This window comes from Aegilops tauschii, chromosome 3 (genome assembly GCF_002575655.3).
Source record: "Aegilops tauschii subsp. strangulata cultivar AL8/78 chromosome 3, Aet v6.0, whole genome shotgun sequence".
Taxonomy (NCBI): domain Eukaryota; kingdom Viridiplantae; phylum Streptophyta; class Magnoliopsida; order Poales; family Poaceae; genus Aegilops; species Aegilops tauschii.
Genome location: NC_053037.3, coordinates 44336499 through 44364437, shown reverse-complemented (window position 1 = coordinate 44364437; position 27939 = coordinate 44336499). Strand labels below are relative to the sequence as shown.

The following is a 27939-nucleotide window of genomic DNA, read 5'->3' as shown; positions in this document are numbered from 1 at the left end:
TTTTTAAAGGGAGACACTAGGGATCAGACTACTGATCCTTTGCATTGACCAGACTGGTCATCCACCGTAGGATGAGAACCATGATGACCATCGGATCCAGCACGTACAGCCCCAGTAGTTTGCATGCAGCATGCGTGATCCCGCACTAATATCGATCAATTCACTTCCTAATAACTGCTCAGGCCATGTCAAATTGATTAGGCGCCATGCTTTACATGCATGCGATTTGTTTCCATACAATTTTTTCCCATCCTTATTTTGGATGAAACTTTAATTGCCTTCTACACGTGACCTTTTCTTGGCCAGCCTATGAATTTGTTTCCATGGAAAATACAGGGTGCTTCCATCAGGTTAGAATTTGTTTACTTCAGTGAGCCGAAATTTTTGCGTCCACAACAACTCACGATCGCTTTGCTAATTTGTTTCCAATCAACACTGCTTTCAAAAGATTAGAATTTGCTTCCAAAGCAACTGGAGATTACTTACATCTGGTTGAAATTTGTGCTTCCGTCGTTCGCACTAAGTGCTTCCATGACAACCAGCAATCACTTCGATCTATTTAGAATTTGTGTATTTCAGTCGTCGGTAAAATATTGCTTCCACTGTAAACAGGGATTGCTTGGACCTATTTATAACTTTATAGTTTCAACAGATCATATAAATTGCTTCCATGGCCACAACAACCAGAATTGTTTACAATTGTATTCCCTCCGTTCCTAAATATTTGTCTTTCTAGAGATTTCAAATGGTCACCACATACGGATGTATATAGACATATTTTAGAGTGTAGATTCACTCATTTTGTTCCGTATGTAGTCACCATTTGAAACCTCTAGAAAGACAAATATTTAGGAACGGAGGGAGTAGTTTGACAACAGCAACATAGTTGTGTCGGTTAAATTGGAACTTTGCTTCCGAAGCAGTTGGTATTTGCATCCAATGAAATGATAATTTGCTTGCTTCCAAAGAATTTGGAACTTGCATCTATAAAAATGAATATTTGCTTCCATACAACAAAAATGAGGCATATGATCAGGATTTGGTCAAGGATATACGATTTGTTACTAAATCATTATGATACTATATTTTTATTATATCAGAGAATTTCTTCCATACAAACATATATTTGTTTCCATCAAAAGGGGAGCATAGATAATTTTAAACTTCATGGGAACATGTTGCCACAACGGTCAAACATTTGTCTCGGTTAAGTAGATAATTTGCTGGTGATCATGAAGCACTGCACCATCTGCAGTTACATGAAGTGCAAGCAAAAGTGCGAAGACCTTGTCTCTCGCACCGTGGCCTGTGGAAAGACGTGCTGCATCTTACCACCTTCTTCCATGCTTCCTACAATCCGATACATAATCATGCGACGGTGTGACCAAAAATCAATAAACAAATCCAAGAGTAGGTGACGAGGATGAAGCACATGTGAGCCTCAATTCATGCATTAGCTTGAATCTGGATTGCACGTATCCTTCATTCAACATGAATGAATGGATCGCTAGCCTTGTACCCAAAACGGTGGAGCAGGGTTTGATCTTGGTGGAGTTCGCGGCGACGTGGGAGTTTACGAGCCCGTTCGTAAGCAAGTGGTTGGTCAGTCGCGCAGCTGCTGGATGAGATGACACATCGACGAGGTGGAACAGAGATCGTAGACGGGTGGGTCAGGAACTCGTGTTGGGGGAGAGAGCAAGGGCAGGGGCAGCGCCGGCATGGCGAGCTCGGCGATGTCTACGGGATGGGCAGGAGAGACGTGGAGAGTTAGTTCGGGCAATTAAATCAGGGAGAGATTATAGGGACGGGCCAGAAAATCATACATCTCAGCCGTGAGATACAGAACAAATCAACGGCGTCTGATCAGTCTGACGAATGCTTCTCCCCAGCCGTGAGTATGTAGGGAAGTGTTTCCCTTTTTTAAAATCTTGAATTCTATAACTAAATGCTTCACTTAATTTGGATTTTGACTTTTGCAATGAATGAGATCATTTACCTTTTTTGGCATTTGCTGCATGATGTAAAATCAGGATTTGAATAACCAGTTATAGCTTGGTTTGAGGAACATTGGTAGTTTTGTCGATTAGCACCACCCACACACGCAGAGTACTAATTAAGAAGCCAACTAATGTATATATATATATATATATATATATGGCCCCCTTGCTTCCCCTTCACATCCATGGAGATGGGAGGAGCAGGGGCGGAGATTGAGGTGGGTTGTGATGCCCGTGGCAGGGCGGTGGTGGTGGCGGAGATGGGGAAGAAGGGCTCAGCGTATGAAAATAAGGCCAAATGCGGTTTTTGCCCTTAGTCCGAACCACCTCACCTCAGAGGTTTTGCGCTTACTTTTCGGAATTGCCATTAGATTTGTCTCTAAGGTTGGCCGAGTGCTGTTTGGCCAATATTTTGAAATTTATAACAAATCCGTATGAACTCATAAAATGCAAATAAGATATCAAAATGTTATCTATATGTGCATGTCATTTTGCATTTACGAAAAAAGTATCGTTTAAACAACCCGAGGTTATTAATGTTGTTAACATTATTCAACATAAAAAGGTATAAAGAATATATTTTTCTTGAATAAAAATGATGTCCAAATATAGGTGATGTTTTGATATCTTAGAAATACGGTATTTGAATAGCGGCCTCCCTGGCCCCCAAAACTCCATTAGGCGTTTCCGGAGTAACTTGCCCATACGTACTCTGTTTTGGTAGAACGAGTAGCTTGCTCTGTTGCCAACCCAATCCCTTTGTATCTGTGGTGGCTGGTCCATACATGCCAGAAGCAAGCGTGGCCATGAATTGAGTATCTTTTTCCTTTTCTTCTTCTTCTTCTTCTTTTGTTACTCAATAAATGAAGCAGTGTATTTCTTCTCCGTGTGAGAAGTCCTCGGACCATCTGGGCCAGAAATTTGATGACAAGAAAGCGGTGTGAGATGGAACACGTCTGTGGAGCAGCCGACAGCGACGTGGAGGAGGAAGAAGATGAACAGGACAGCCGTACAAATGACCGCTTCTTTTCTTTTCTTACCACTTCCAGCTGCAGCTCCATCGTTTTACCGCTGGTTACTGCTACCTCCGTTCCGTGGTCATGGCGGCTTGCCTCTCCCCCACGCTCCCTCGCCAGACCATCCACCGCCGCCGCTGCTGGACCCCAAAGCCTCCCTCCTCCCCCTCCACAGCCACCTACAACCAGCGCCACCGCCGCCGAAACATCGGAACTAGCTCCGGCGCCATCTCCGCCCGCGCCTCCTCTGCGGCCGCAGTCGCCCAGGGCCTCGACGCCGACGACTTCCGCCACCCGCTCGACAAGCAGGTCCATCAGTTCCTAGCTTATATCCCTTTTCTTCTTTTCTGCCTGTGTTGTTTGGTTTGGTGTTCTTCTCATACAGATATAGGTATGCAAGCCCCTAATCATGTTCTTGTTTTTGCAGAACACTTTGCTGCTCAAAGCAATTCCAGGGCTCAATGATATAGGCAAGGCTTTGCTAGGTAGTCCAGTTCTCTGTTTTCCACCCATCATTTCATAACCCAAGATGATCTGCTTCCAGAAGCTAACACTATTTTGCTGATGCAGGGCCGGTTTCTGAGCAAGTTATGGTTCTTCAAAACATTGGATCATCGGTTCTCGTCTCTGAAAACCAGGTACCTCTGTCAGAACCGATCATATCTGAATCACCACGTTTTACTTTAATGCACCCGGACTGAACCCATAACCTGTTGTTTGTCTCTCAGTTGCCTGAACTTCACCAGCTCATGACCGAAGCCGCAAAGATCCTCAACACGGAAGCGCCCGACTTGTACATACGGCAGAATCCTGTCCCTAACGCTTACACCTTAGCGATAAATGGGAAAAGGCCGTTCGTCGTCGTCCACACGAGCCTCGTGGAGCTGCTCACTAGAAAGGAATTGCAGGTAAGAAGAACCATCCAAATAGGCTGGTGAAACTAACACATAACTAGTACCGCTGAATGTATGCGAATTACTCATGTGGAGCTGTGTGTTTTGGTTAGGCTGTTTTGGCACATGAGCTGGGTCACCTCAAGTGCGATCATGGCGTCTGGCTTACCTTTGCCAACATACTAACAATGGGAGCACATACTGTCCCTGGTAGGTCCTTATCTTTGTTCCACACAATCTCATGTATTTGTGAGGCTGTATCACTGTGTGTAATGCATCTGATGTAATTACATGTGTGCACTTTCTTCAGGTTTGGGTATGGTTGCTGGGTTCCTTGAAGAACAGCTGTTCAGGTGGCTGCGAGCCGCGGAGCTGACCTGCGACAGGGCGGCTCTTCTCGTAGTGCAAGACCCCAAGGTACCATTTTTTAGCAAACTAGTTCTTTTCTTCTTCTTCTATAAGTTGATAAATAATCACTGATGCATGTAAACTGTTTTAGCAACATCCATCATCTAATGTGAGTCTGAATCTGATACGCCAATGTATACTTTACTGTCAAGAGGTTGTCATCTCGGTCCTGATGAAGCTCGCGGGAGGATGCCCGTCCCTGTCGGACCAGCTGAACGTGGACGCCTTCCTGGAGCAAGCCCGCTCCTACGACAAGGCTTCGTCGAACCCGGTCGGGTGGTACATCCGGTAAGTTTAATTCTGCATGAACCTGTGAACTTGTTAGGCTGCATGTTAACTGACATGGTGAGATTGTTTTGTTTTGCTTGTGTGTTGCAGGAACGCTCAGACGAGGGAGCTGTCGCACCCTTTGCCCGTGATGCGAGCCCGCGAGATGGACGAGTGGTCGCGGAGCCAGGAGTACAGGACCCTGTTGCAAAAAATGTTTCGGTAGCCAGTCAATCTGTATATGAAATGGGTTGAAATAGAAGCTAGCTTTGGAGTGGTGGTGGTGGTACAAAACGAAGGAAGCGGTAGGGTTGAGTAGAGTGTATATATACATCAATACATGCAACTGAAAAGTAGATTGGGTGTAATTAAGTAAATGTTTTAAACCCTTGAATGACCATTCATGCGTTGCAGTCTATCCGCTCTTGTGAGTTGTAATACACAAAAGCCGTGCCTTATCTTATTTTGCAAGTTGTGCATTGTTGAATCCTGGTAGAATGTCAGGACTGAATCTGTGACCGGGTATTATCATTTTTACCATGGCTTGTTTGGGACTGAAAGGCTTTGTTTTTCTTGTCGTTGTTGTGTCTATGCCAAACACTGTGATGGTGCTTAATTAATTGTAGTGTCAAGTTAGTTTGGTTGGTTTAGGCCTTGATACAATCGTGCTAGGATAGCGACAGAGAACATCATAGGTCTAGAAGAAAAGAAAAAGGACTGAAAAAGAAAACAAAAGACAGTGACCAAGAAAAAGAACCCAAAACTATTAGGTTCCCCACATCCATCCATCCAGATCCAAGCTAAGAGTTAGGGGATAACGACGCGGTGCCAAACAGAACCAGGAGGGACTCAGCGGCGGCGGCGGCGAGATGTTTCTTCCTCTTGTTGCCTCCTCCTCTGCATCCACCGCCTCCACCAGCTTCTTCTCCGGCTCCGGCCGCTCCTTCCTCCCAGATGCTTGTGTTCACAGCAAGGCGGGATTGCGGTATGGATCGAGTCCCCTCCTCGTGCGCTCGTCGTCGGCCACTCCTCCGTCGCGTCATTGCTTCCGACGAGCACCCACCGGCGGCAGAACCGTCGTCGTTGCAGCAGCTGCTGCTGCAGCTGCTGACAGCAGCTACTGCCTAACAGCAAAAGATATAGTGCGTGCCCCCTCCCTCCCTACCACTCTCTGTTCCTTCAGGGACGGCCTACCTAAGCTATCACCAAATTAACTGAACCCATTGTACCACGTATATAGCTGAGTTAATGGTGAATGTGTGTATGTTCGTCTGCCTCTGCGTGCAGCGTTGTGTGGTGATGGACATCGAGGGCACCACCACCCCCATCTCCTTCGTCGCCGACGTGCTCTTCCCCTACGCGCGCGCCAACGCCCGCGCCCACCTCGCCGCCACATACCACACCCAGCAGACCCGGGAAGATGTCGCCCTCCTCCGTGCACAAATCAACAAGGACCTCGCCGAGGGGGTCCCCGGCGTCGTCCCACTCCCACCCTCCAACGCCACCGACCAGGACAAGGTCATCGACGCCCTGGTGGCCAACGTGCAGGCCATGATCGACGCGGACCGGAAGCTCACGGCGCTCAAGCAGCTGCAGGGCCGCGTGTGGCGGCGCGGCTTCGAGAGCGGCGAGATGAAGGGGGAAGTCTACGACGACGTCGTCCAAGCTCTCGCGGAGTGGGACACGAAAGGCATCAAGAGCTACATCTACTCCAGCGGAAGCAGGGAGGCGCAGCGGCTCATCTTCGGCAACACCGCCGACCACGGCGACCTCCGGCGGTACCTCTCCGCCTTCTTCGACACCAACGTCGGGTACGCACGCAGTAGCAATGTACTCCCTCCGTCCCATAATGTAAGACGTTTTTTTGACACTGCACTAGTGTCAAAGTGTCAAAAAACGTCTTACATTATGGGACAAAGGGAGTAGATATCATCACTGTACATTCCATTTCATCTGCATTTGAACCCTGATGCCATGGATGCTGAGGTTGCAGAGGCAAGAAAGAGTCTCGCAGTTACTACGAGATCTGGCAGACCCTCGGCGTCGACAGCCCGTCCCAGATACTCTTCCTGACCGATGTCTACCAAGAAGCCACCGCTGCAAGGGATGCAGGTCAGCAGCAATCAAACTATTCACACCATCCCCTCCCTTGTTTAATTTCACTCTTTTATATAACTGACAGAACACAGCATTTTGTTCAAATAACTTCCACACCCAGTCTCAAAAGTAGCCAGTAATATATGTTTCAGACTAAGGATAAACAAGCAGCGCTTCATAAAATAAGCTGCGTCGTAGATCCGTAGTGCTTGTCTTTCGCATACTCACAGCTAAGAGGTGGCTTGATTCATCCACTGGTTTTGCAGGCCTCGAGGTGCTGATATCGATCAGGCCTGGAAATGCGCCGCTCCCTGAGGATCACGGCTTTCAGACCATCACGTCGTTTGCTCAGATCTCCATCTGAATGCCACGGCGAGCTTACCCCTGTCATATGCGCACAAGAATGTGTTATCTACAAAGGGAACCATCTGATTTCAAAGCTCTCTTTTTATCGTGTATATACACCTGTCATATGCGCACAAGAATGTGTTATCTACAAAGGGAACCATCTGATTTCAAAGCTTTCTTTTTATCGAGTACATATATGCTAGAGCAGCTAACACCGCATTAAGTTACAACCACAAGAGTCGGTTCAATTGTTTCAAACGCTTGCGTAAAACCATGACTCGTTATCAGCAGGTTTTCTAAAAGCAGACGCATGTGGGTATTTTATCAAAAATCCTGGTACTGAAATTCGTCCACAAAACATAAGGTATTGAGTGATTTTACAAGTGTCTAGTTCAACACCACACATTAATGAGAGAGTGAGACGAACCTTGGTCTCGTTCTGCATCTACTTCAACCTAACATGGTATCCAGTCAAACGCCAAAAGTGGCACATGTATTCCCTCAGCCGTGAATGACTGCCATTACAAATGTTCGAAAAGGTGAAAAATAAACACACAGAAACTGCAGCAGGACAAGAATTCACTATGTGGCAAAAACATGAGACCGAAATCGGCGCTCCCTCACCTCAACCTTGCATTTCGACATCTGTGGATTCAATCTCCATACTGTTTGATTGAACAGCGGCTACCAGATCCTCAATTCTCAGAGGAGCATGCCTGGCAGCATACTGGAACAAAACCTGAACACACAAAATCGACAAGTTAGCTACATATGGTGGATACAAGAACATTGGTGGAATCAGTGCATGGTCATGTCGTCACTTACTTTGGAGTGGCTGTCAGCAAAAGTACGAGAACGGTTCAGCTTTCCCGCAAGTTGCAGCTGACCAATCTCCATCTTCCCATCCACAAGTTTCACACTTTCATCTCTTACACTGAAGCGGAGAAGGTTCCCTGGCCGCAGGTTTGACTGCACAAAAAGCACGATCACATGAGTATGTTTATGCTTAAAACATATTCAGAAGTGGGATACAGACAGGCGATCACTGTACAGGAAGGCATGTAAATGAGAGAGAGCATGTGACATCCAAAAATTCGATTTGTCAAACCTAAGTGCATCAGCACAGAATTAAGGAATGAGCATGGACATGAACCAGATATTACAATCATATAATCAGCTATAAGATGATGCTCTAAGCCTCTAAATGGTAGGCGATGTGGCGACACATTTGAAGAATTGAGGTTTATTTGCACCTAACAGGGAGGGAAACACCACGACTCAGATCCTGCATGCTAATTTACTTATATTTTGTGGAAATAAGCTGCATTTTAAAATCGACAAATCGTACCTTCTGGATAAATTCGTTGTCCAAGCTACCAAATGCAATTGGAGGATCATCAGAAGTAACTAGCTTTCCATCCTCTTGCAGCTCCAACACAACCTGATAGCACAGGACAAAGCAAGGTTGGTAAAACTATTAAGGGATGAAGTAAAGCGGTAGCAGGCACAAAACATACCAAAAAGTTTCATATTTTTAAGAAAAGAGTACTCTATAGTCGCTACAACATGAACAGAATAGTAGAGAGAAAAAAAACTTACATGTTGCTCAGTTGGAACTTGTCCCTCGCTATCCGTATCAATAAGGTATTGGCTGCAGGTATTGTCTTTCCATACTAATGTAAGGGGTGTGATTCCAGCTTGAAAATGTGCATGCCTGATAACAGAACAAAATCACCTAGATCGGTCAATTCAATGATGTAAATTGTAAAACGGAGTGAACATATTAATAAAGGTATGGAAACATAAGTTACTTGTTATAGAACAGCAAGCCATCTTTGACATAAGGTGTGCTTCCCGAATATGCTGCTTGAAGGCCTTCAAGCGTGGATTCATACATAGGGACAACACTGAATCTATAACGATGGTATGTCGATGGAGGATCACCAGCAGAAGTCTCTGTAAGCTTGGAGTTCACCCAAAAAAACCTGAACTCGGCAGTGCAATCATACAGCGAATAGCCTCGCCAACAAATCATATCAACGATGTAGTAGGTCTCATCAGGCTGCAGCACAGCACCACAAGATTAGAAACGGGCCGGAAAGCAAGCAAGTAAATTAATCCAGCAGCAAGTGACATCACATAAAAATTGTTTGCTTGGGTACCTCATGGAATATGCAGTCGAGGATAGAGTAGGAGCTTGCAGGGCCAGAGAGTCCTTTCTTGGACCCGTTGGGCAAGGCGGAGGGGAAGCGGTGAAGAATGGTTCCGTTACGGAGCCTGCTAATCGTGATGCCGTTCGACGACACGACCATGCATCGTTTGCCAGCAGGTCTGGCAGAAACATGCCTGCATATACAGAAAAAATGTTGAAAAATGTCAAATCCTTCTTCATCTGTAATTACTTGACTCGTCAGTGTAATGCCACTAGTGCTGTTTTGCAACAGTAGGCTAAAGTAAGGTGTAGTCAATTGTAAACTAGCTAGAAGAGCACAAAAATTGCTACAGTACGGTGAGGATGAACTAGCAAGGGCATGCGTATTGCTATCCATAATCAAAGAGTCATCTTTGGAGGGGACTAGAGCCGAATCGAATAAGTAGAATCGAGATGAGGGGGGAGATGGGGGATTACCAGTCGCGGGCGAGGTGGGGAGGGGCGTCGACCATCCACTCGGGGAGCATGATCTGGCGGGCGAACCAGCGGCGCTGGTCGGGGCCGCGGAGCTTGGCTGCGGCCGAGGCGACGTCGGCGACGGTGGGATCATGGCCGCGTTCGCCGCGGGCGTCGGGGGAGGGCGGGGGTTGGTCGGCGGCGGCGGGGGAGGAGGGTTGGGGAGACAGGAGGGAGTTGGCGAGGCTGCGCGCGCGCGCTTGGGCGTCGGCGCGGCGGGCGGACTGGGTCTGGAGGGCGGAGTCGCGGCGGCGCTGCTGGTCGGAGATGGCGGGGCGCTTGTAGGGGCGGCGGGGGTCGTGCTGCGGCGGCGCCATGGCTGACTTCGACGGAGGAGGCCGTCTTCGGGTTAAAGGGGCTTTTTATGACGATGGTTTTTGATTGGGGGCCAGAGCCAGACCGAGGCGGGCTGGGTCATCCAATTTCACCTCTTTCTTTTCCCCCGAATTTGGAACCGGGACCGACACGGTCGGACACGGATTCCGACATCGAATCACTCCCTCCCTTTCACTTTACTCCGCGTATTAGGTTTGTCTTGGGTCATAAAAAGTTTGGCAAAAATATATTTAGAAATATGGATATTTACAACGCCAACTTATTATAACGAGTTTATTGATATTGATTTGGTATTATGAATATTGATATTTTTTTAAATTCTGGTCGAAGTGGGAAACTTTGACGTGAGACAAACTTGATATGCGAACTACTCCCTCCGTTCCAAATTACTCGTCGTAGTTTTAGTCCCTCCGTTTCAAATTACTCGTCGTGACCGCGGCGAGTAATTTGGAACGAAGGGAGTATGGATGCGTTTGGTTTGAGGGCCATCCTCTCAGAGATAGCCCTTTTTTACAGCGGCCGCGACCCGTTTAGATCTGGGACGAGGAGGGATGGAGGGTCAGCTAGATGCTCTGAATATTTATCAAAAACAAGGATGTGGTGAGCCAGAAAAAATGGCATGTGATAATCCCTAAGTGCAGGGAATCATCGTAGCAATTTCCAATGGTGGAAGTGATAAGTATGGAGTGTCGAACCCACAAGGAGCTAAAGGTAAGATCAATATTCTCTCAAGTCCTATCTGCCACTGATACGACTCTACGTACACCGAGCGTTTGCTTCCAACTAGAAACGAGAAATAAAACTACGTTGTGGGTATGAAGAGGATAACTTTGCATGGTATCGGAGAGCTAAAACATAAAAGTAGTTGCTGTTATTATAAAGTTATAATATATTACTAAATATTATAAATAGCGAGTGTGGAATAATGATGGGTCGGTGTGCGGAATTATCCTAGGCAATTGTTAACAAGACCGGTAGTCGTCATTGCAATTTCATATGAGGGAGAGGCATAAGCTAGCATACTTTCTCTTCTTGGATCATATGCACTTATGATTGGAACTCTAGCAAGCATCCGCAACTACTAAAGATCATTAAGGTAAAACCCAACCATGGCATTAAAGCATCAAGACCCCTTTATCCCATACGCAACAACCCCCTTACTCGGGTTTATGCTTCTGTCACTCAAGCAACCCACTATAAGCGAATCATGAACATATTGCAACACCCTACAACGGGAATCCCTCACTCTTGCGCAACACGGAGGGCACAATAGGACAACACCAAAATAAAACATACAACTCGTACTAATCTAGATCATCAATCAACCCAAAGACAAAGGATATATACTCAAAACATCATAGGATGGCAACACATCATTGGATCATAATACGTGGCATAAAGCACCATGTTCAAGTAGGGATTACAGCGGGTTGCGGGAGAGTGGACCGCGTAAAAGAGATGAGGATGGTGATGTTGATGAAGACGATCACTGCGGCGATGATTCCCCTCCCGATGGCACTCCGGCGCCACCGAGAGAGAGAGGAGGAGAGGTTCTCCCCCTTGTGCTTCCTCCTCCATGGCCTCCCCCTAGATGGGGAGAGGTTCTCCCTCTAGTCATTGGCCTTCATGGCGATGATGGCCCCTCCGGGATCCTCCTCCATGGCCTCCGGTGATGATGGCCCCCTCCGGCAGGGTGCTAGAGAGGGCCTAGATTGATTTCTTGTGGCTACAGAGGCTTGCGGCGACGGAACTTCCGATCTAGGTTAATTTCTGGAGGTTTGGGTATTTATTGGAGAGGTTGGCGTCGAGAAAAAGTCAGGGGGGCCACGGGTAGTCCACGAGGCACAGGGGCGCGCCCAGGGGGGTGGGCATGCCCCCACCCTCATGGGGCCCACGGGACACCCCTCCGGTAGATTTTTGTTCCAGTATTTTTTATATTTTCCATAAAAATTCTCCGTTGATTTTTAGCGCATCCCGAGAACTTTTATTTCTGCACAAAAACAACACCACGGTAGTTCTGCTGAAAACAGCGTCAGTCCGGGTTAGTTCTAATCAAATCATACCAAAATCATATAAAACAATAGTAAACATGGCATGAATACTTCATAAATTATCGATATGTTGGAGACCTGGCATGAATACTTCATAAACAATAGTCAGAGGAGTCGATGACCAGGGCCGGCCCTAAGCTAGGGTAATAAGGGAACCTGCTCAGGACCCCTTATCTATAGGGACCAAATCTATGAGTCACTTCTTTTGATCTTAATCTTACTAAGAAGCTAGTTAGCAACAAGCTAGAGGCCGAGGTCAACCTAAGCAAAGGCGATCTAGAGCATCCAAATGAGCTAACCAATTACAAAGGTAGGAGGCAGAGGAGTGGTGGGGAGCAATGCCGCAGTGTGTTGAGAAGCAACGATATGGACTGGAGACAACACAGCCGAGAGGTGGGAGGCGACAATTTTGACCGCCGATGCGTGTGTTGATACCAACAAGTGTAGGGGTTGTTTTTAGTCTTTTAAATAAGTAATACTCCCTTCATTCCCTTATACAAGGCCACTATGAAAAATACATTTCACATCTATACAATACAAGGTCACCAACAGTAATCGAGGGAAAATTTAATGATGTTTCCTCGTACTAGCAACTTGCACTACAAAAAAAGACACATCCGTGACATTTTGGGCCGAACGAAAAAAATTTCTGTCATACTTATGACACTTCCATGGCGATAATTGTGACAAAACCCGGTATCATCATAGATGTGGTGGGGTCCTACTTTATGACAAAAAATCATGACAGAAAATGGGCTTTTCGTCCTGGGCGGGCCGGAGACGCAGCTGCATGACATTCTTTGGGCCGTCCATGACGGAAAAAACTATGGTAGAAGCGAGGGCGAGGAAAACATCGGGGTGTTCCCGGTTACGGTGGGTGGTCGGGGCCGAGCGATGCGCGTTTCTCTCGTACATGCATGCGCGTGGGGTGCGAGATGTTGGGCTCTAACTGAACCCGAGCGAGGCGTTGGGCTCTAACTGAACCCGAGCGATTGCACTGTAGGCTACGCGTTACTGAACCCGAGCGATCGATCAATGGCTGTTAACTGAACCCGATCGAGCGATTCCTTCGCTACTGCTGCTAACTGAAGCCGATCGATGCTGCCTCTGGATGAACAGTGAGCGTTGCTGGGGGGTTTGGATGAACAGTTCCCGGTGGGGGTGGATGAACAGGACCCCGTGGTGTTGCCTCTGGATGAACAGGACCCCGATCGATCGAGCCGGTTGGGGCTGGATGAACAGGACCCCGTGGAGGGCAGGATGAACAGGACCACCCCGTGGAGGGCAGGATGAACAGGACCACCCCGTGGAGGGCAGGATGAACAGTAGACGGTGGAGGGCTGGATGAACAGTAGCCCATGGAGGGGTGGTTGAACAGGAGCCCGTGGAGAGGGGTGGTTGAATAGTAGCCGGTGGAGTAGCGCGCGGTGGAGGCTGGATGAAGATGAGCCCGTGGATGAACAGTCGCAGGTGGAGGTTGGAGGAGGTCGACGGTGGATGAACAGTAGCCCTTGGAGGCTGGAGGGGGTCGACGGTGAAGATGAACAATATCCCATGGAGTCCCGTTTTGCGGTACGCCACACCCCTCCCGATGAACAGGACCCCCGTTTTGACCGTAGCGCTCCAACACAAGTCCGTTTCCTCCATTTTGCGGTACGCCACACCCCTCCTGATCAACAGGACCCCCGTTTCGACCGTAGGAGGTCCGTTTCCTCCGTTTTGCGGTACGCCAGACCCCTCCCGATGAACAGGATCCCGTTCCGAACGTGGCCGGTTGAACACAAGGCCGTTTCCTGCGTTCTGCGGTACGCCAGGCCTCGTTTCCATCGGCTGTTCCGTCCAAGCCCTCCCGATGAACACGACGACGCATTCCGTTCCGACCCAGCCGGTTGGCTCCCCATGAACACGACGGCGACGCAGTTTCTCCGTTCCGACCCAGCCATGTACACGAGCCCTGGCTGTACGTATGCGCGAGTAGGCGTTCGAGACCCTGCCGGTATGTACGTACGTGGCCGTATTTTCTTTCTTGCACACTGGCCGATGTACGTACGTGTACATGCTACGTGCGCGCCTCTACTACGACACGTGCGCGCCTCTACATCGACCAGTATGTACGTACACGTTCGCGACCAGAATGACAACGCTACGTACGCTTTGACCAGGTGGGTCACGACTGTCAGGCACTTCCTTGCGTGCGAAGATGTAGCTGGTGGGTCCCAGCAGTCAGGGGGCGAATCGTTTTTTTTGCCCGGATGCACTTCCTTGCGTGCGAAGATGTAGCTGGTGGGTCCCAGCAGTCAGGGGGACATGTTTTTTTTCACGAGATACGGTGGCCCGTCCGGTGGGTCCCCGCTGTCAGGTGGAGGAATAATTATTTTGCGCGTAATAAGGAGGCACTTCCTTGCTGCGGCCGTGGACCCAGCTGTCAGCCTCTCCACGTACAGTCCACGTTCGATGGAAGCCGTTCCTTGACCACGTTGACCACGCCGCGTCGAGAGCACCAGGGCGGTGGACGACGGCGATGCCTAGGAAGGGGACGACGCGGAGTCGGGGAAGACGCGGCAGTGGATGCCCACGCGTAGAGGAGTACGAGGGTTCACTGGTTCGCTGTGGTGTGAGGCTGCCGTCGCCGCAGAATAACAGGGGGTGTGGGTGAGTAGAGGGATGGCCTGGCCAGCGGTGGGAATAGTAGGGGCGGTGAGGCCTCCGCGGCAGCACAGCCGGCCACGGGAGGCAGGAGCATGCGGCACGACCGACGCTGGTTTGGGCGGCTGGAGCAACAAGACCAGAGGTTGAAGAAGCACTACGGCCGTTGGATGGACATCGTACGATCACTGGAGCTAGAATCGTTCATATTGACTAAGTTGATAAAGCACTCCGTCCCTGTCAACTTAGTAGGCCCACAAGTCAGCCTCCCACCAAGGTGGGTCCCAACTAGCAGGGGGAGTATTCATTTTTTTGTGCGTAATAAGAAGGCACTTCCTTGCGTGTGAAGATATAGCTGGTGGGTCCGACCTGTCAGTGGTGGGAACATTTTTTTCATGAAATACAGAGGCCCTTCCGGTGGGTCCCACCTGTCAGGTGGAGGAATCATTATTTTGCGCGTAATAAGGAGGCATTTCCTTGCGTGCGGCCGTGGACCCAGCTGTCAGCCTCTCCACGCACAGTCTACTTCCGATGGTGTCATTCGTTGACCACGTTGACCACTCCGTGCCGAGCGCATCCAAGGTGGTGGACGACGGCGAGGCCCCGGACAGCAACGAGCCGGAGATGGGAAGACGCGGGAGTAGAGTCGCAGACGGAGAGGTGTACGAGGGTTAACTGGTTCTGGTGCGGTGTGGTTTGGCAGTCGGTGGAGAAGAACAGGAGGTGTGGAGGGGTGGAGGGATGACCTGGCCAACGGTGGAGTAGCGCTTCACATCGAAGCATGCTAAGCATAACTGCTAGCAGCAGGAGGCGGGAGCAGGTGGTCCCGACGGCGCTGGAGGAAGAAGACGAGAGATTGAATATGGATGCCGGTCGTTGGATGTAAATCCAACGGCTAACGATGTCAGAATCATTTGTTGACTAAGTTGACAACGACTTGCATTGGCTTCGGCCTATTGGCCCACATTCCAGCCTCCAAAAATGTGGCACGTATTCAACCCATTTTTTCAGAATTTACAGTCTTTTTTTTGCGGGGTAGAATTTACAGTCCATTTGATCTTTTTTATTACAGTCCATTAGCTGGGCTGGGTGAACAAATAATATAGCGTCCATGTGGCCCATTTATGTTTTTCCTAAAAAATTACAGGCCATTTGCACTTTCTCGAAATACACGATTTTGCTGGGCTGTTTCTAATTATAATGTTGGGGTGGGCACAAATGTTATCAAAAAAATAAACAGGGGCTGAGCATTTTGTTATATATATATATATATTTAAATAATAAGTGATTTATTATTACATTGGTCCTTAAATCTTACCAAGCTTTTGTACACAATCATCAGGATTTTCGTTGCCAAAAAAATCCAGGATTTTATTGTTAAGAAATTATTTTTATAAGTTAACAAGACGTGGGATATTGTTTTCTTACATATGTAAGTATCTGTTAAATATATGATGACAATAACAATAATATATAATAACATATAAACTAATTTAAATATATATAATATAGTTAGAAGGGAAACATAAGTTGGACCAGGCGTTCCTATTCTTATATAGAAAAATAGAACAGACCTCTGCGTTTTCTTCAAAAAAAATACATAAATTGGGCTGCCGATGTTTCAGGAAAAATAAAACCTCGGATGGGAGGTGCCCTCAAGAAAATACAAACAGCCTTATGGACCTCCCAGGTCGTGGGCTGCGCATGTTAAAAAAGAAAGCCTAGACGGGGCAGCCCAAAACCCAGCTGATATTTGTTGCCCCAGTGATAATAAATGATACTTGCCAGCTCCCCGGCTTTGTTGTGAATTTATCTCCTATAGTAACTACGTTGAAGCACCTAAAAATGTAACTATGTTGACAAACCCGTGGGCCCCAACGTCAGTATAGCATTAGGAGGAAGTATTTTTGCCTCTGCCTTTATTGACACGTGGGTCCCAATTGTCATCTACGCACACCACGTCCTACACTTGCCAAAACTTCGTCCCTTGTTTTCTCTGTTTTTCGCACACTCGACATTGTGTGGGCATTTTGAAAACAACATATCTTTTTGACTGTGCATCGTATGAAGATGTGCTATGCATGAATGTTGATCAGCATGATGTTAACTGCCTGGTAGTTCCAGTTTCGACCATGAATAAAACTTCTAGCATGATGTTAACACTGTTTGAAAATGCCGTGTTAATATAAATGCTCTGCCTCTTAAAGTTGCAGTTTCTTATCTGAAACTGAACTTGGAGTTTCTTATCTGAAACTGAAACTTGCAGTTTCTTCTCTGAGAATCACATTGTCTGCACTTTTATACTCCTATGAAACTACATTTTTTAAGTGCTAAAAATAGATCTCTAGAATTCATAAAATACTTCATATGCTCAATACTGCAAATCTGAAATTCAAAAGACATTCATATCTGAAAGTACTCTAAAAATACACAACACAAAACACAATTCACAACCTACAAATACTAACAACCCTAAGCTCCTCCTGACAATTCACAACCTGCCCGACTATTGGTCTGGGGGGGGGGGCAAATCCCTCCTATTCCTCGGCGGCAGACAGCCGCCCCGTGAGACGATGTGAACGGCGAGGGAGAGGATGGCGGGGAAGCGTCGTCGGGCCAACTGTTTTTATCCTCTTGCAGTTGGGTTCGGTCGACGAAGACTCCACCGGCTCGCTCTGCCTTATCATGGCAGTGCCAAAATAGTAGCACAAGAGCTTTATCATGGCAGTGCCAAAACAGTAGCACAAGAGCAGGATCAACATGCAGGATCTTTGGCAAACGGTCAGACCAAAAAGGAACATACCTCGTGATGAGAACCATATCTGCAGTCAACGCTATCGTAGAAGGGATGACACCAACCACCAACATGGATGATCAATTCATGGGACCTTTTGGTGCAGTTCACCTAAAATGAAGCAATGTCCCATGAGCTAGCAGCTTCTTCTTCTTCTTCTTTTAAGAAAAGGGCTCCAGCCCCAGTTCCATTTCCATCAGAAAACGAAACCCACAGAGCTTCTTCATTAGTTGCAATAAAATTGAGCAACATCAAGGTTGGTCGTGAAGCTCCTGGAGAGTAGGCGGACCAGGACAGTTGCATCTCTAACGAAAAGAAGCAACTTATCTTAATGGGAAATTTAGCAGGACATGAAAAAAGTGCCATTGATTCATATTACTGGAGGCATTACATTGAAAACAACATTGGTTTAACGTGTCCTTACTTTTAACAGTGCGACTACTACATTTTACCAGTGGCATTACATGAGAGCGGCTTGGGGCAACAAACATTAGAAGAGGATATCTGGGTTGGTCCCATTTTTGTTCGGTATATAGCCACCTTATACTGTGTGAGGCTAGCAAATCTAGTGCTGGACTTACTCTGTTGACTTGTCCCCCAGTCCCCACTTTCTTTCCTTTTTCAACCAATAGATCGGGTTTATATTGAGTTTGTACTGCGTTCCCTTTATTTCCCTATTAGACCTAGAGACCAGTTGGATAGCCAGTCTCTGCTACTTTTCGCCCCCATTATTTCCTCTTTCGACCAAGTCCTAGATTCAGGTAACAAATCTCCCCCACCCCCTCTCTTCCTTGTTTGAACCAAGTACTACTAGATTCGAGTGCATGAACTAGTTTTAACTCTTAACAGTAAAAAATTAGGTGGTTTTCGAACATCCGATCGATCCTATCTACACGAGGGGGCCTGAGAAATAGTAAAAGATACAAATGCAGTGACGTCAGGAGCTCGGGAAGTAGAGCAAGGCCGGTTTCGAAGGAAGTTATACCTAAGGGTCGCTGGGATGTCGCTAGGTGGGCGGCGGGAGGCTGGATCTGCCCACACTACGGCAGCAAGGAAGAAGGGGTGGGAGGCCCTCCCTCGCCAGCGATGCTTGGGAGAGAACGGCAAGGCACGCTGATCGGGACGCGCCGGCAGTGGGTAAGAGCCGTCGCCGAGGACGACCGCGTGAACGGTGCACCTTCTCACCTTCCCCGACGGAGAGGATCCGGCTGGATCTATGACCAGCGGTGAGTAGAGAGAGAGAGAGTGTGGCCACCGCTGTCGTGTTTAGATCTGGAGAGGACGAGACAGTGTGAAGAGAGCAACACTAGCAAGCAAGCGCGGAGGCTCCTGCCTATATAGTAGAGTACTAGTTTTCTTTTGTCTACCGGCCGGAGCCGGCTTGACCTCGGCACTGACTGTCGAGAAGTCTTCATGCACGTGCCCCGGAGGCGCAGTTGTCGTCATTTTTTGATCTGAAGCACCGGATTATAACATATAACACGAAAAAATGCCACATGACAAGAAATCATAACCTCACTACCCAAAGGAGACAAGATGAATCCCGACGGACAAACTAGACGAGGATCAAAGCTCAAATTAAAGATAAACTCTAGAAAAGGGGTCCGTCGATAGATGTCCTAATTAACATAGCCGGCTTGACCTAGATGCCAGCCGAGTAGTCTTCGTGCATGTGCCCCCAATGACTAGCCCAACTCAGTCGTCGCTGTTTAACCCTCGCAGCGATCCGAAGCACATGACACCTAATTTTGCGAGATGACAAGAAACCTTTTTCTAGATTTCTCACCAGAACTACAGCCCTGTACAACACAGCCTGCACGATATGTAGATGATAGCCAATCGAGGCATGTCTGCTGGAGTCTGGTCACATGCATGGATGAACTGATTTTCCGTGTCTTGCAGGGACCATCCAGGTACCAAGGTGGAGTATGTACTTCTATTAACTCACTCGACTTGCGGGGCCGGGGAGTGTGCCTATGGTCGGTTCTCAATTGCGGTCCCACATGTGTGTGCAAACGCAATATGACGCACGTTCCATTCGGAGAGCGGCGTGCCAGACCGACCGACCGTCTGGGGTGCGACGCGAACGCGACGGGCGTGCTGTATACTCCGTACATGTGTGCCGCCGTTTTCTTGAGGCTTTGCTCCATGGCGCAGTCCATGGATACAAAATTAGTATACTGTACTATTTAAAAGTCGAGGGCGGGGCTTTTCCCGCGCGGTAGGCGGGGCAGTTCCGCCTAGTCGGTTCGACAGAGACGCGAGAAGATGAGGGAATAGGCTGCTGCAAACGTAGGGATGTGTGATTTGACAGTGAGTTACTGCTGGACAGGTGGGGCCCGGTGATTTGACTTGCCATTATCATTTTAACTGCGGCGCTACGACCGGCTTGAGTCTCTCGATTCCTGACCACCTCCATACAGGTGCCTCTCCCGATGCTCCACCATGTAGAGGCTGATTCTTGCTTGAGAGCCCACTCCACTTTTTCCTTGCCTCTTTCCCCCACATATGCAAAAATTCCATGTAAAGCGGGCTTATAGCCCACTATTGTACTTGATCCTACAGGTGCTAAGCCTGCCACATAGGCATAAAGTCTGATGTGGCAAGTTAATTAAGAAGAGAGAGACTAGTTTGGTGACCCCAGGAAGAAACGGTGCTAAGCGCGTGTACCTAGATGAAGCAAACTTAGCAACAAAAAACTAAGCATCTATGCATTGGGAACTTGAGTTGCTAAGCCATTTAATGCCCATAGCACCTCATCTAAGCACCATTTCATTGAAAGAGGTCACTCCTTGGCAAATGCAATAAATACTACGAAGAAAGAGATAGAGAGAAGTAAACAAAAAATACTCTTATAGCCAACCTTATAGCTAACCTTGTTGTATGAGTGACTAAGTGATGACTATGTATGACATGCCAACATCAGATAGCCTAACGCACCGTGTTAAATCTCCAAGGGCGCGACCGCGCGAGCGAGGCGACGGTCGTGGTAGGCGCGACCATGATACGGGCTGCTGGCAGCCCTTGGATCTGAGATCGAACGGTCGCATGCTAAGTTGCTGAAAATTTGCAGAATAACCCTCCAGGATAGGATATTCACCCATAGGTCTAGAATCACGCCATGCAACCGTTCGATCTCAGATCCAAGGGCTCTCAGAAGCCTGTATCATGGGAGAATGGAAAGCTTCGTATCACCTGTAATTTTCCCGACGCTTGACATGACATCGAAAGCCATTTAATTGGGCGTCGAGTAGACATGACATCTAATTGGCCCCCCATAGTACTGTGCATGAATCCATTTATCCACCAGGCAAGCCACTACCCTGCCATTCGCATGTGCCCCCCCCCGTTCGACATTTTTACAATCGATAAACCGCTCCTAGTCGTCCCGTCCTTTCACATTACGGCAGTTCCACTAATCCTAACCCTCCTCCCAAATCCATGGCGTCCCAAATCTCCATGATCGGTGGTGAGTACAAGGTTAGAACCATCACCGGCGATGAGTTCGACATCATCTACACCTGTTCTTCCGCAACGGTGAAAGAATGCCTTGCTCGCTTCAAACGCATGTTCGAAAACTCAAATGATGAGTGGGTCGCTGGGCTAGATGTTGAGTACACCATAGTCCTGGGAAGCGAGAAGAAACTAAAGGAGGCAGAGAAGAAGAAGCCCGCCGTGATCCAGGTTTGCGTGCATGACTTATGCTTGGTCTACCACATATGTCGTGCCGACGTTGAGTGCGAGGAATTTAAGAACTTCCTCAAGGGCTGCCGAGTCAAATTCGTTACTGTAGACTTTAGGAACGACAAGGAAATCCTGGGTCGAATAGGCCTTGTTGTAGGCGACCCCTTCGACCTCCAGAAGGAAGGGCTGTTGCCCTCCCTTGATCAGCCTTCAATGCTGACCCTGGCAGGAGCCATGGTTCATCCTTCGTACGGTAAACTAGAGAAACCTCTGTACACGTTTCATCGTCATGCATGGCAGTGGAATGTACTAGATATAGACCACATCCACTACGCTGCAATGGATGGCTACCTTTTTTTCAATATCTACAAGGGTTGGATGAAGAGCAAGAGGCAAGTGTGCGGTTCAAGCAAAGAAGTATCGCCCAAGAGGAAGAGGGACAAGGACAAAGTCGAGGACGTGGACGAGGACTCCGAGTAAGGTGGCAGTGTCGTTGCTCATGGTGGTTCTAATGCAGTGTCTACCGGATTAGTTGCTTAGTTTAATTTCTGGTGTGCTTAGTTTTATTTGAGGGGTGTGTTGTGTTGAGCCCCTAGCAGAACTATGTTATGTTTCTTCTCGTTATATTTCGTACATTTCATCTTTTAGTTGGTATAGTACTACCACTCATTTCTTGACATTATATACGTACAATATATATGGCCAACATCATATAGCCAGCAGTTTAGTTGTCAAAGAATTTCAGGGTGCTTAGTTTGTCAAATAATTCCAGGGTGCTTAGTTTTATTTGAGGGGTGTGTTGTGCTGGACACCATTAACTTATCATTGTGAGAATCGGCTTATTTTTGTCATGTAACATGGTCAACGGGGTTTGAGGTGAAAATAACAATGTCTAATGGCATTTCTAAGCAAACATCTAACTTAACGATGGCATTTTTTAGATATCTAATTGCAAATTTGAGCAGGCATCTCACGGATCGATGACATTTTTTGAGTAGTTGTAACTTCTAATGGCAAAACTGAGTAGTGATACACAACTAGTGGCATAAATAATAAGAACCCAAGAATTAAATAGGGCTAATTTCTTTATTTCTTTATTTCTTTATACCTTTGTGTGCGAAACAATATATGCTGCCTCCTGCCAGATTTTCTTTACAGAGGCAACATAGAACTATATGAGTGCCCTGTTAAATTTTGGAATTATTCCGGGTTCGTTTGGCCTTTTTTATACATTAATTGAGTTTCTGGTCATTTAATGTGCATAATTCAAATTTGAACTAAAAGCACATGCTCCCGTGCACCAAAGTTGACTGAAAAATCACATGTGTGTCCTCGGGTGAATTTCTAGGTCGCATGCAAGAAATGGGAATGAAATTCAAACATCTGGGCATCGTGGTTCGGCCGAGAACATTGAGAATCTTGGTTTTAAAATTCTTGTAAATCCAAAACACGCCTGAAAATCATGAAACTTGGCATGGTGTCATGTCATGGTACTACCATGCTGTGGTAAAAAAATTGCAGAATAGGAACAAGTTTTGGTATAAGTTTCTTGCAAACCGGAGCTTCTCTCAAGAAGGCTCGTGGTTCTGAGAGGGAACGTGTCACCTTTGTGTGCATAATTCAAATTTTAAATACAAGCACATGCTCCAGTGCACCAAAGCTGGTTGAAAAATCACATGTGTGTCCTCGGGTAAATTTCTAGGTCCCATGCCAGAAATGTGAATGAAATTCAAACATCTAAGCTTCATGGCTCGGCTGGAAACATTGAGAAACTTGGTTTTTTAATTCCTGTAAATCCGAAACACGCATGAAAATCATGAAACTTGGCTTGGTGCCATGACATGGCACCAACATGCTGTGGTAATTTTGCTGTCCGATTTGCGAAGGCGCACACATTAACAATCAACAAAGTCATTTTGGAACAAGTGTTGTCACGTTACAATCGGAAACACAAGTATTATTGAAACCGTGGGTGTTCTATTTACCATTTACGTGCCGCCACGCGTCCCCTTTTTTTATTAGCTAGGAGGCGCCGTGCAGGGTAGCTATTTGAGTACGGGAGGCGTGCGATCAGACCCCTGCGCGTGCTTATCAGGAGGAGAGCCCTTTGACCTCCATCTGCCGTCCACCTCTCTCCCAAGGTCTCCATTAATGGCGCCCGAGCCTCTGTTTAATGGCATGGCAATGTCTCACTCGACTGAGATTTAAGAGAGAGAAAAAGAAAATCTGAAAAGTAAATTTTAAATGGATCTTGATATAAGATCCGACAGACCTATATAGCATCTACTGCGACTTATAGCAAGACTGATGAATATATATAAGGACGACGAGAGTGGATAATAATTGTCTTACATAATTAGGAAGATAATTAAAAAAGCCACATGCGACTACGCCCGAAATACACAAGGGCAAAAGAAGAAGGAAGACGCATACAACGATCTGGCTCGCTGATCTCTACTTTCTTTATGCGCTGCAGGTCGTGGAGACTAGTTCTTGTGGCGGGCGATGATCTCTTTCATCAGTTTCATGTCCTTAATACGCTGCTTGGCAGCATCCATGGATTCCTCCACCAGCCTGTTGCGCTCGATGCGGAGCATGGCATTCTCGTCCATAAGTTTCTTGATGATGACGCCCGTCCTCTGCAACACGGCAGCGGTCTCCTCCTCCTGCTTCGCCCTTCCGGCGATCTTCGCCCTCAGCAGGCCGCGCTCGTCCCAGAGCTTCGCATTGCCCTCCCCCAGTTGTCGGATGACGCCGGTAGCCTCGTCCTGCATCCTCGCCCAGCCGGAGATCTGATCCATCTAGCTACAGACTATCGCATGCATGCGCCTGTAAGAGTCCTCGCCTGCCCGCGAGAAATTTTCCCAGGCTGCCGCGGCGCAGCGGGACCTCCCTGCTGCTTCGGCGGCGCGGCGGGACATCTCTGCTGCTTCCGCGGCATGGCCGAACCAGTCTGCTACATCAACGGCGCGGCGGGACCTCTGTGCTGCTTCAGCGGGGCGGCGGGACCTCTGTGCTGCTACTACTGTGTGGCTGGACATGTCGGCTGCTTTCGCGGCGAGGCGGGACATCTCTCGTGCTTCCTCTTCCATGCTCACCTCTCCCTGGTGGAAATCTCTCGACCCAGAACTCACGCTGGTTATGGCTTGATTGTTTTTTGTGGACGAGGAGTTGAGGAGGAATGTGCAGTCATCTTAGCATAGTAGTATTTATAACCGAGTACTACTAATACGCTCCTAAGTGGGAAACCGTTTAGGTTGTGATCGGTGTGAACATGTTTGCAATTAAATATAGCGTGGTAGTAGTAGTAATTTGGAATGTGACAAGACGCGTTCAAAATTTATTGACGGTTCTAGTTTCGAAGTGCGGCACTATTCCCGGATGGCGTAACGTCGGCACGTTTTCTCGGCAGTGGTGTAGCATATGCCATGGTAGTAGTTCTTTTTTTACTGCTGTGTACGTGCAAAAACTGGCATCGTCGGATACATATCTTACGCTTGGCGTTCGACAGGAATAGCCTCGTGGCGAGCTATAGACTAGTCTTTTTTCAGACGCATTACACCTATCTCTCGGGACTTCTCGCACGCACCATCACTGCTCCCTAGGTCGATGCCACCCACATACAGTTGTACTCTGAGAAGAGGTGCACACACGCACTCGTCCTCTCTCACACACGCATCTGTAGCTACGAATTGTAGTGTTCTCAACCATCCGATTGGCTCTATCATAGGTTTTACGTTGCTCCTTGGCCTTGAGATTGAGATGTTTTAAATGCGGAGGCTAAGATGGAGGCGCAAGGTTTTGGTTAATGTGCGGGCCGCACACGGCACCAACACGACACGAGCTTCGTCTGCCTGGTGCGCATGCAGTCGGGTGAGTTGTCCTAGTATAGACACAACCAGGCCCTCGTTGGTATCCGCGCCTCGACTTTGGCTGGTGATAGTGGAGAGTAACATAGACCAGTTACTAGTCTATGTTACTAGTACCTTCATAGTGCATAGTTTTGCTCCATGGCGCAATCCATCGATACTACTACTGTAAAAATGTATACATTTTTTAAAAGGCTAGGGGGCGGGGCAGTCTAGCTTAGTCCTTTTCACGAGAGGCAAGGGCCTTTGTGATTTGACGGCTCATTACTGCTGGAAGGCGGGGCCTTGTGATTTGACTGCTCGTATAAATGTGCCGACGACCTGAGGAGGAGCAAAGAACCGTGCGGTATACTCAAGTTTTCCACTAGAGTACGACGGAGGAGCATGAAACACGGTAGCCCAGTGCCATATCCTCTACTCTCTACTCTTATTATATATTACTAGCAAGAGGCATTGTTCTATTGGCGATAAAGAATGATCTAATTTGCTAGTCATCTCATTTTTAGCATTGTTCTATTCATGCCTCGCAGAGAAGGTGACACGTGCGGCGAAACACCCGAAGCAAAATAAGAAACACAAGAGCACAAGAAGAAGGAGGATTATCACCCCCAAAAAAGAAGGAAGACGCACACACAAGTCTGGGGCGCTGCTCTCACTACATGAAGGGTTGCTGGCCGCGGAGTCGTAACTGCTTCTTCATCGCCTCCACGACCTCCATCTCCTTGCGCGTCTCCTCCGCCATCTTCATCATTGTGTCCATGACGCGGGATTTCTCGAGGCGAGCCTTCATCATCTGTTCCACGGCCGCATTACGTACCTTGACAGCAGCCGGGTGCTCGATGCGGAGCTTCGCCAACTCCTCCTTCTGTTCCATGACGAGGGCCTGCAACATCTTCATCGAGGAACTACTATTCTCATGCAACTTCTTCCAGCCAGCGTTCCCCTCCTTCAGCAGGTCGAGCTCGTGGCAGAGCTTCGCCTTGTCCTCCTGAAGTTGCAGGATTTCGCCGGTCGCCTTCTTCTCCGAGGCAATGCTCTTCTTCAGTAGCATCACCAAGCCGGCAGTCAACTCCCCCTGCTCATTGAGCTCAGCGGGCATGTCGTCGAGGCTCTCCTTCAGCAGCTCCACCAAGCCGTGGATGAACTCCTTTTGCTTATTGAGGTGCTTATTGAGCTGATCGGGCATGCCGTCGAGGGATAACGACTCCAGCGCCGCCAGCTCGGCATGTTTGCCTCCGCGTCTAGGGCGCTCCTGGGAGCCATCGCCTGCCCGTGAGAGATCTTTCGAGGTCTCTGCATGGCGGCGAGCCCTCTTTTTTTTCTTGCAGCCTTGGTTGCCGCTCCCTTGTTACGAGTAGTTCTCGACCTAGAGCTCTGCACACCGGCCATGGCAAGGATGGACGAAGAAGGAGGTCTTATGAGGAGGAAGGTAGAGTAATTTTCGGTTAGGTAGTTCCCCTTTTTATAACCTAAGTACTAGCACTAGTACTAAAACCTGCATAGTGGGAACACGTTCAGGTTTGGTACGTACTGGTAGGTGTGAGCAGGCTTGCACTTAACTGTAGCACTAGTACTTTCGAATGTGATGGGAACAAGGTAAAGATCAATTGATGGTTTTTGGTTTCGAGGCCCGAAACGGCTCCCGATGAGTTTAGTGGCACATAAATTTCAAGTAGACTACACTGCTCAGATGCGTAAATATTGTGTTACTGTCAAAAATTGGCACAAAATACGAAGGAGACCAATGGAAGTACTACAAGCAACCCATGATTTAACTACTCGCATGCGCGCAGTGGAGTAGTAATGTCTTTCTTCCGCCCTCACGTCCACTCAATTTGCATGCGCTGTATTAATTGACCATCAATGAAGTGAAGGACTTTACACGCGTCAAATTATCACATGGGGTGGATCTTGGTACAAAATTGCGTCCGCCCGTGTACCCGCGTATGCGTGCGAGGGAATGAGTGCGTGCGTGGCGTGCGTGCACATCTTCGCTTCGTGCATGTACCGCCAGTGCGGCTCAGGGAGGACGAGTACATTCTTCTGGAACCAGCAGCATGTCACTGTGATCAATCCACACAAGGATGTCGCGACAACGCCTCCACATGTGCCACGTGGCTTCATGAACTGTAATAGAGACACTGTGTAGCGTGCCATTGTGTTTTGCACATACTCGAAGTACTAGTAAGGTACACGTGCATTGCACGCATCAGATTTTGCAACCAAATTACGAATAAATACCACACTGTAGCATGTAAGCTCTGAGTCATATATGCCTGATGTAGACCTTCGTTTAATTCTTATAGTTCATCTCATTCAAAATCAATTAGTTTTTATAAAAAACCTAGGGCCTCTTTAATTTGTAGGATTTCCAAATCGCGGGAATAGGAAGAACATGGGATTGAGTGGAATGTCGTCTTGAATCCTACAGGATGGTACGAGTGTTTGATTGTGCATAGAAAAAACGCAGAATTCTTTCAAAGAGGTTTGAGTGGATGGGATGTTTCCTATGAAATCTAGTGCAAATGAATCATATGGAAAAATTCCTATGGTTTACAATCCTACGAATCAAACAACCAAGATAGGAAAAATTCCTAAGGATTAGAATCCTCCAAAATTCCTTCGAGAATCCTTTGAATCAAAGAAGCCCTTAATCTATTTTATGATTCATGGAATTGTGCGTTGTAAAGCATAAAGTAAAAACAAATAATGGCAATTCAACTAGAAAAAAGGTTTGGGCAGTTATGATACGGAAGATTCTAGAACAAAGGAGAACCACTGTTGTTTTGAGATTTGTGCATTATGCTTAAGTTCAACCATGGAGTTTGCTAGATTGTACATGTGGCAAAATCCGGTGGGGGGCTA

At 47.6% G+C, this 27939-nt stretch overlaps 2 protein-coding genes across 2 annotated transcripts; one reads left to right on the top strand and one right to left on the bottom strand.

The window, feature by feature from the left end:
- The first annotated feature begins 3018 nt into the window (after positions 1-3018).
- On the top strand, positions 3019-7198 carry LOC109775879 (uncharacterized). The gene is made up of 12 exons (XM_073509959.1): positions 3019-3322; positions 3441-3498; positions 3584-3651; positions 3742-3921; positions 4020-4116; positions 4217-4323; positions 4469-4602; positions 4693-4803; positions 4996-5008; positions 5869-6392; positions 6575-6693; positions 6945-7198. Exons 1-12 carry the CDS (start codon positions 3098-3100, stop codon positions 7040-7042), a joined length of 1734 nt encoding a protein of 577 aa, XP_073366060.1. The 5' UTR covers positions 3019-3097; the 3' UTR covers positions 7043-7198.
- LOC109775869 (uncharacterized) lies at positions 6727-10095 on the bottom strand. The gene is made up of 9 exons (XM_020334564.4): positions 9656-10095; positions 9189-9372; positions 8838-9088; positions 8626-8740; positions 8375-8467; positions 7852-7995; positions 7651-7765; positions 7454-7541; positions 6727-7062 (listed from the first exon to the last, which is right to left on the bottom strand). Exons 1-7 carry the CDS (start codon positions 10009-10011, stop codon positions 7652-7654), a joined length of 1257 nt encoding a protein of 418 aa, XP_020190153.1. The 5' UTR covers positions 10012-10095; the 3' UTR covers positions 6727-7062; positions 7454-7541; position 7651.
- Positions 10096-27939: the final 17844 nt, after the last annotated feature.

Coding starts and splice junctions, on each gene's coding strand:
- LOC109775879 (XM_073509959.1), top strand. CDS start 3,098: ATGGCGGCTTGCCTCTCCCCCACGCTCCCTCGCCAGACCATCCACCGC. Junction 3,652..3,741: donor TTCTCGTCTCTGAAAACCAG/GTACCTCTGTCA, acceptor TTTGTCTCTCAG/TTGCCTGAACTTCACCAGCT. Junction 4,603..4,692: donor CCGGTCGGGTGGTACATCCG/GTAAGTTTAATT, acceptor TGTGTGTTGCAG/GAACGCTCAGACGAGGGAGC.
- LOC109775869 (XM_020334564.4), bottom strand. CDS start 10,011: ATGGCGCCGCCGCAGCACGACCCCCGCCGCCCCTACAAGCGCCCCGCC. Junction 8,468..8,625: donor AAGTTCCAACTGAGCAACAT/GTAAGTTTTTTT, acceptor CTGTGCTATCAG/GTTGTGTTGGAGCTGCAAGA. Junction 7,766..7,851: donor TTGCTGACAGCCACTCCAAA/GTAAGTGACGAC, acceptor TTGTGTGTTCAG/GTTTTGTTCCAGTATGCTGC.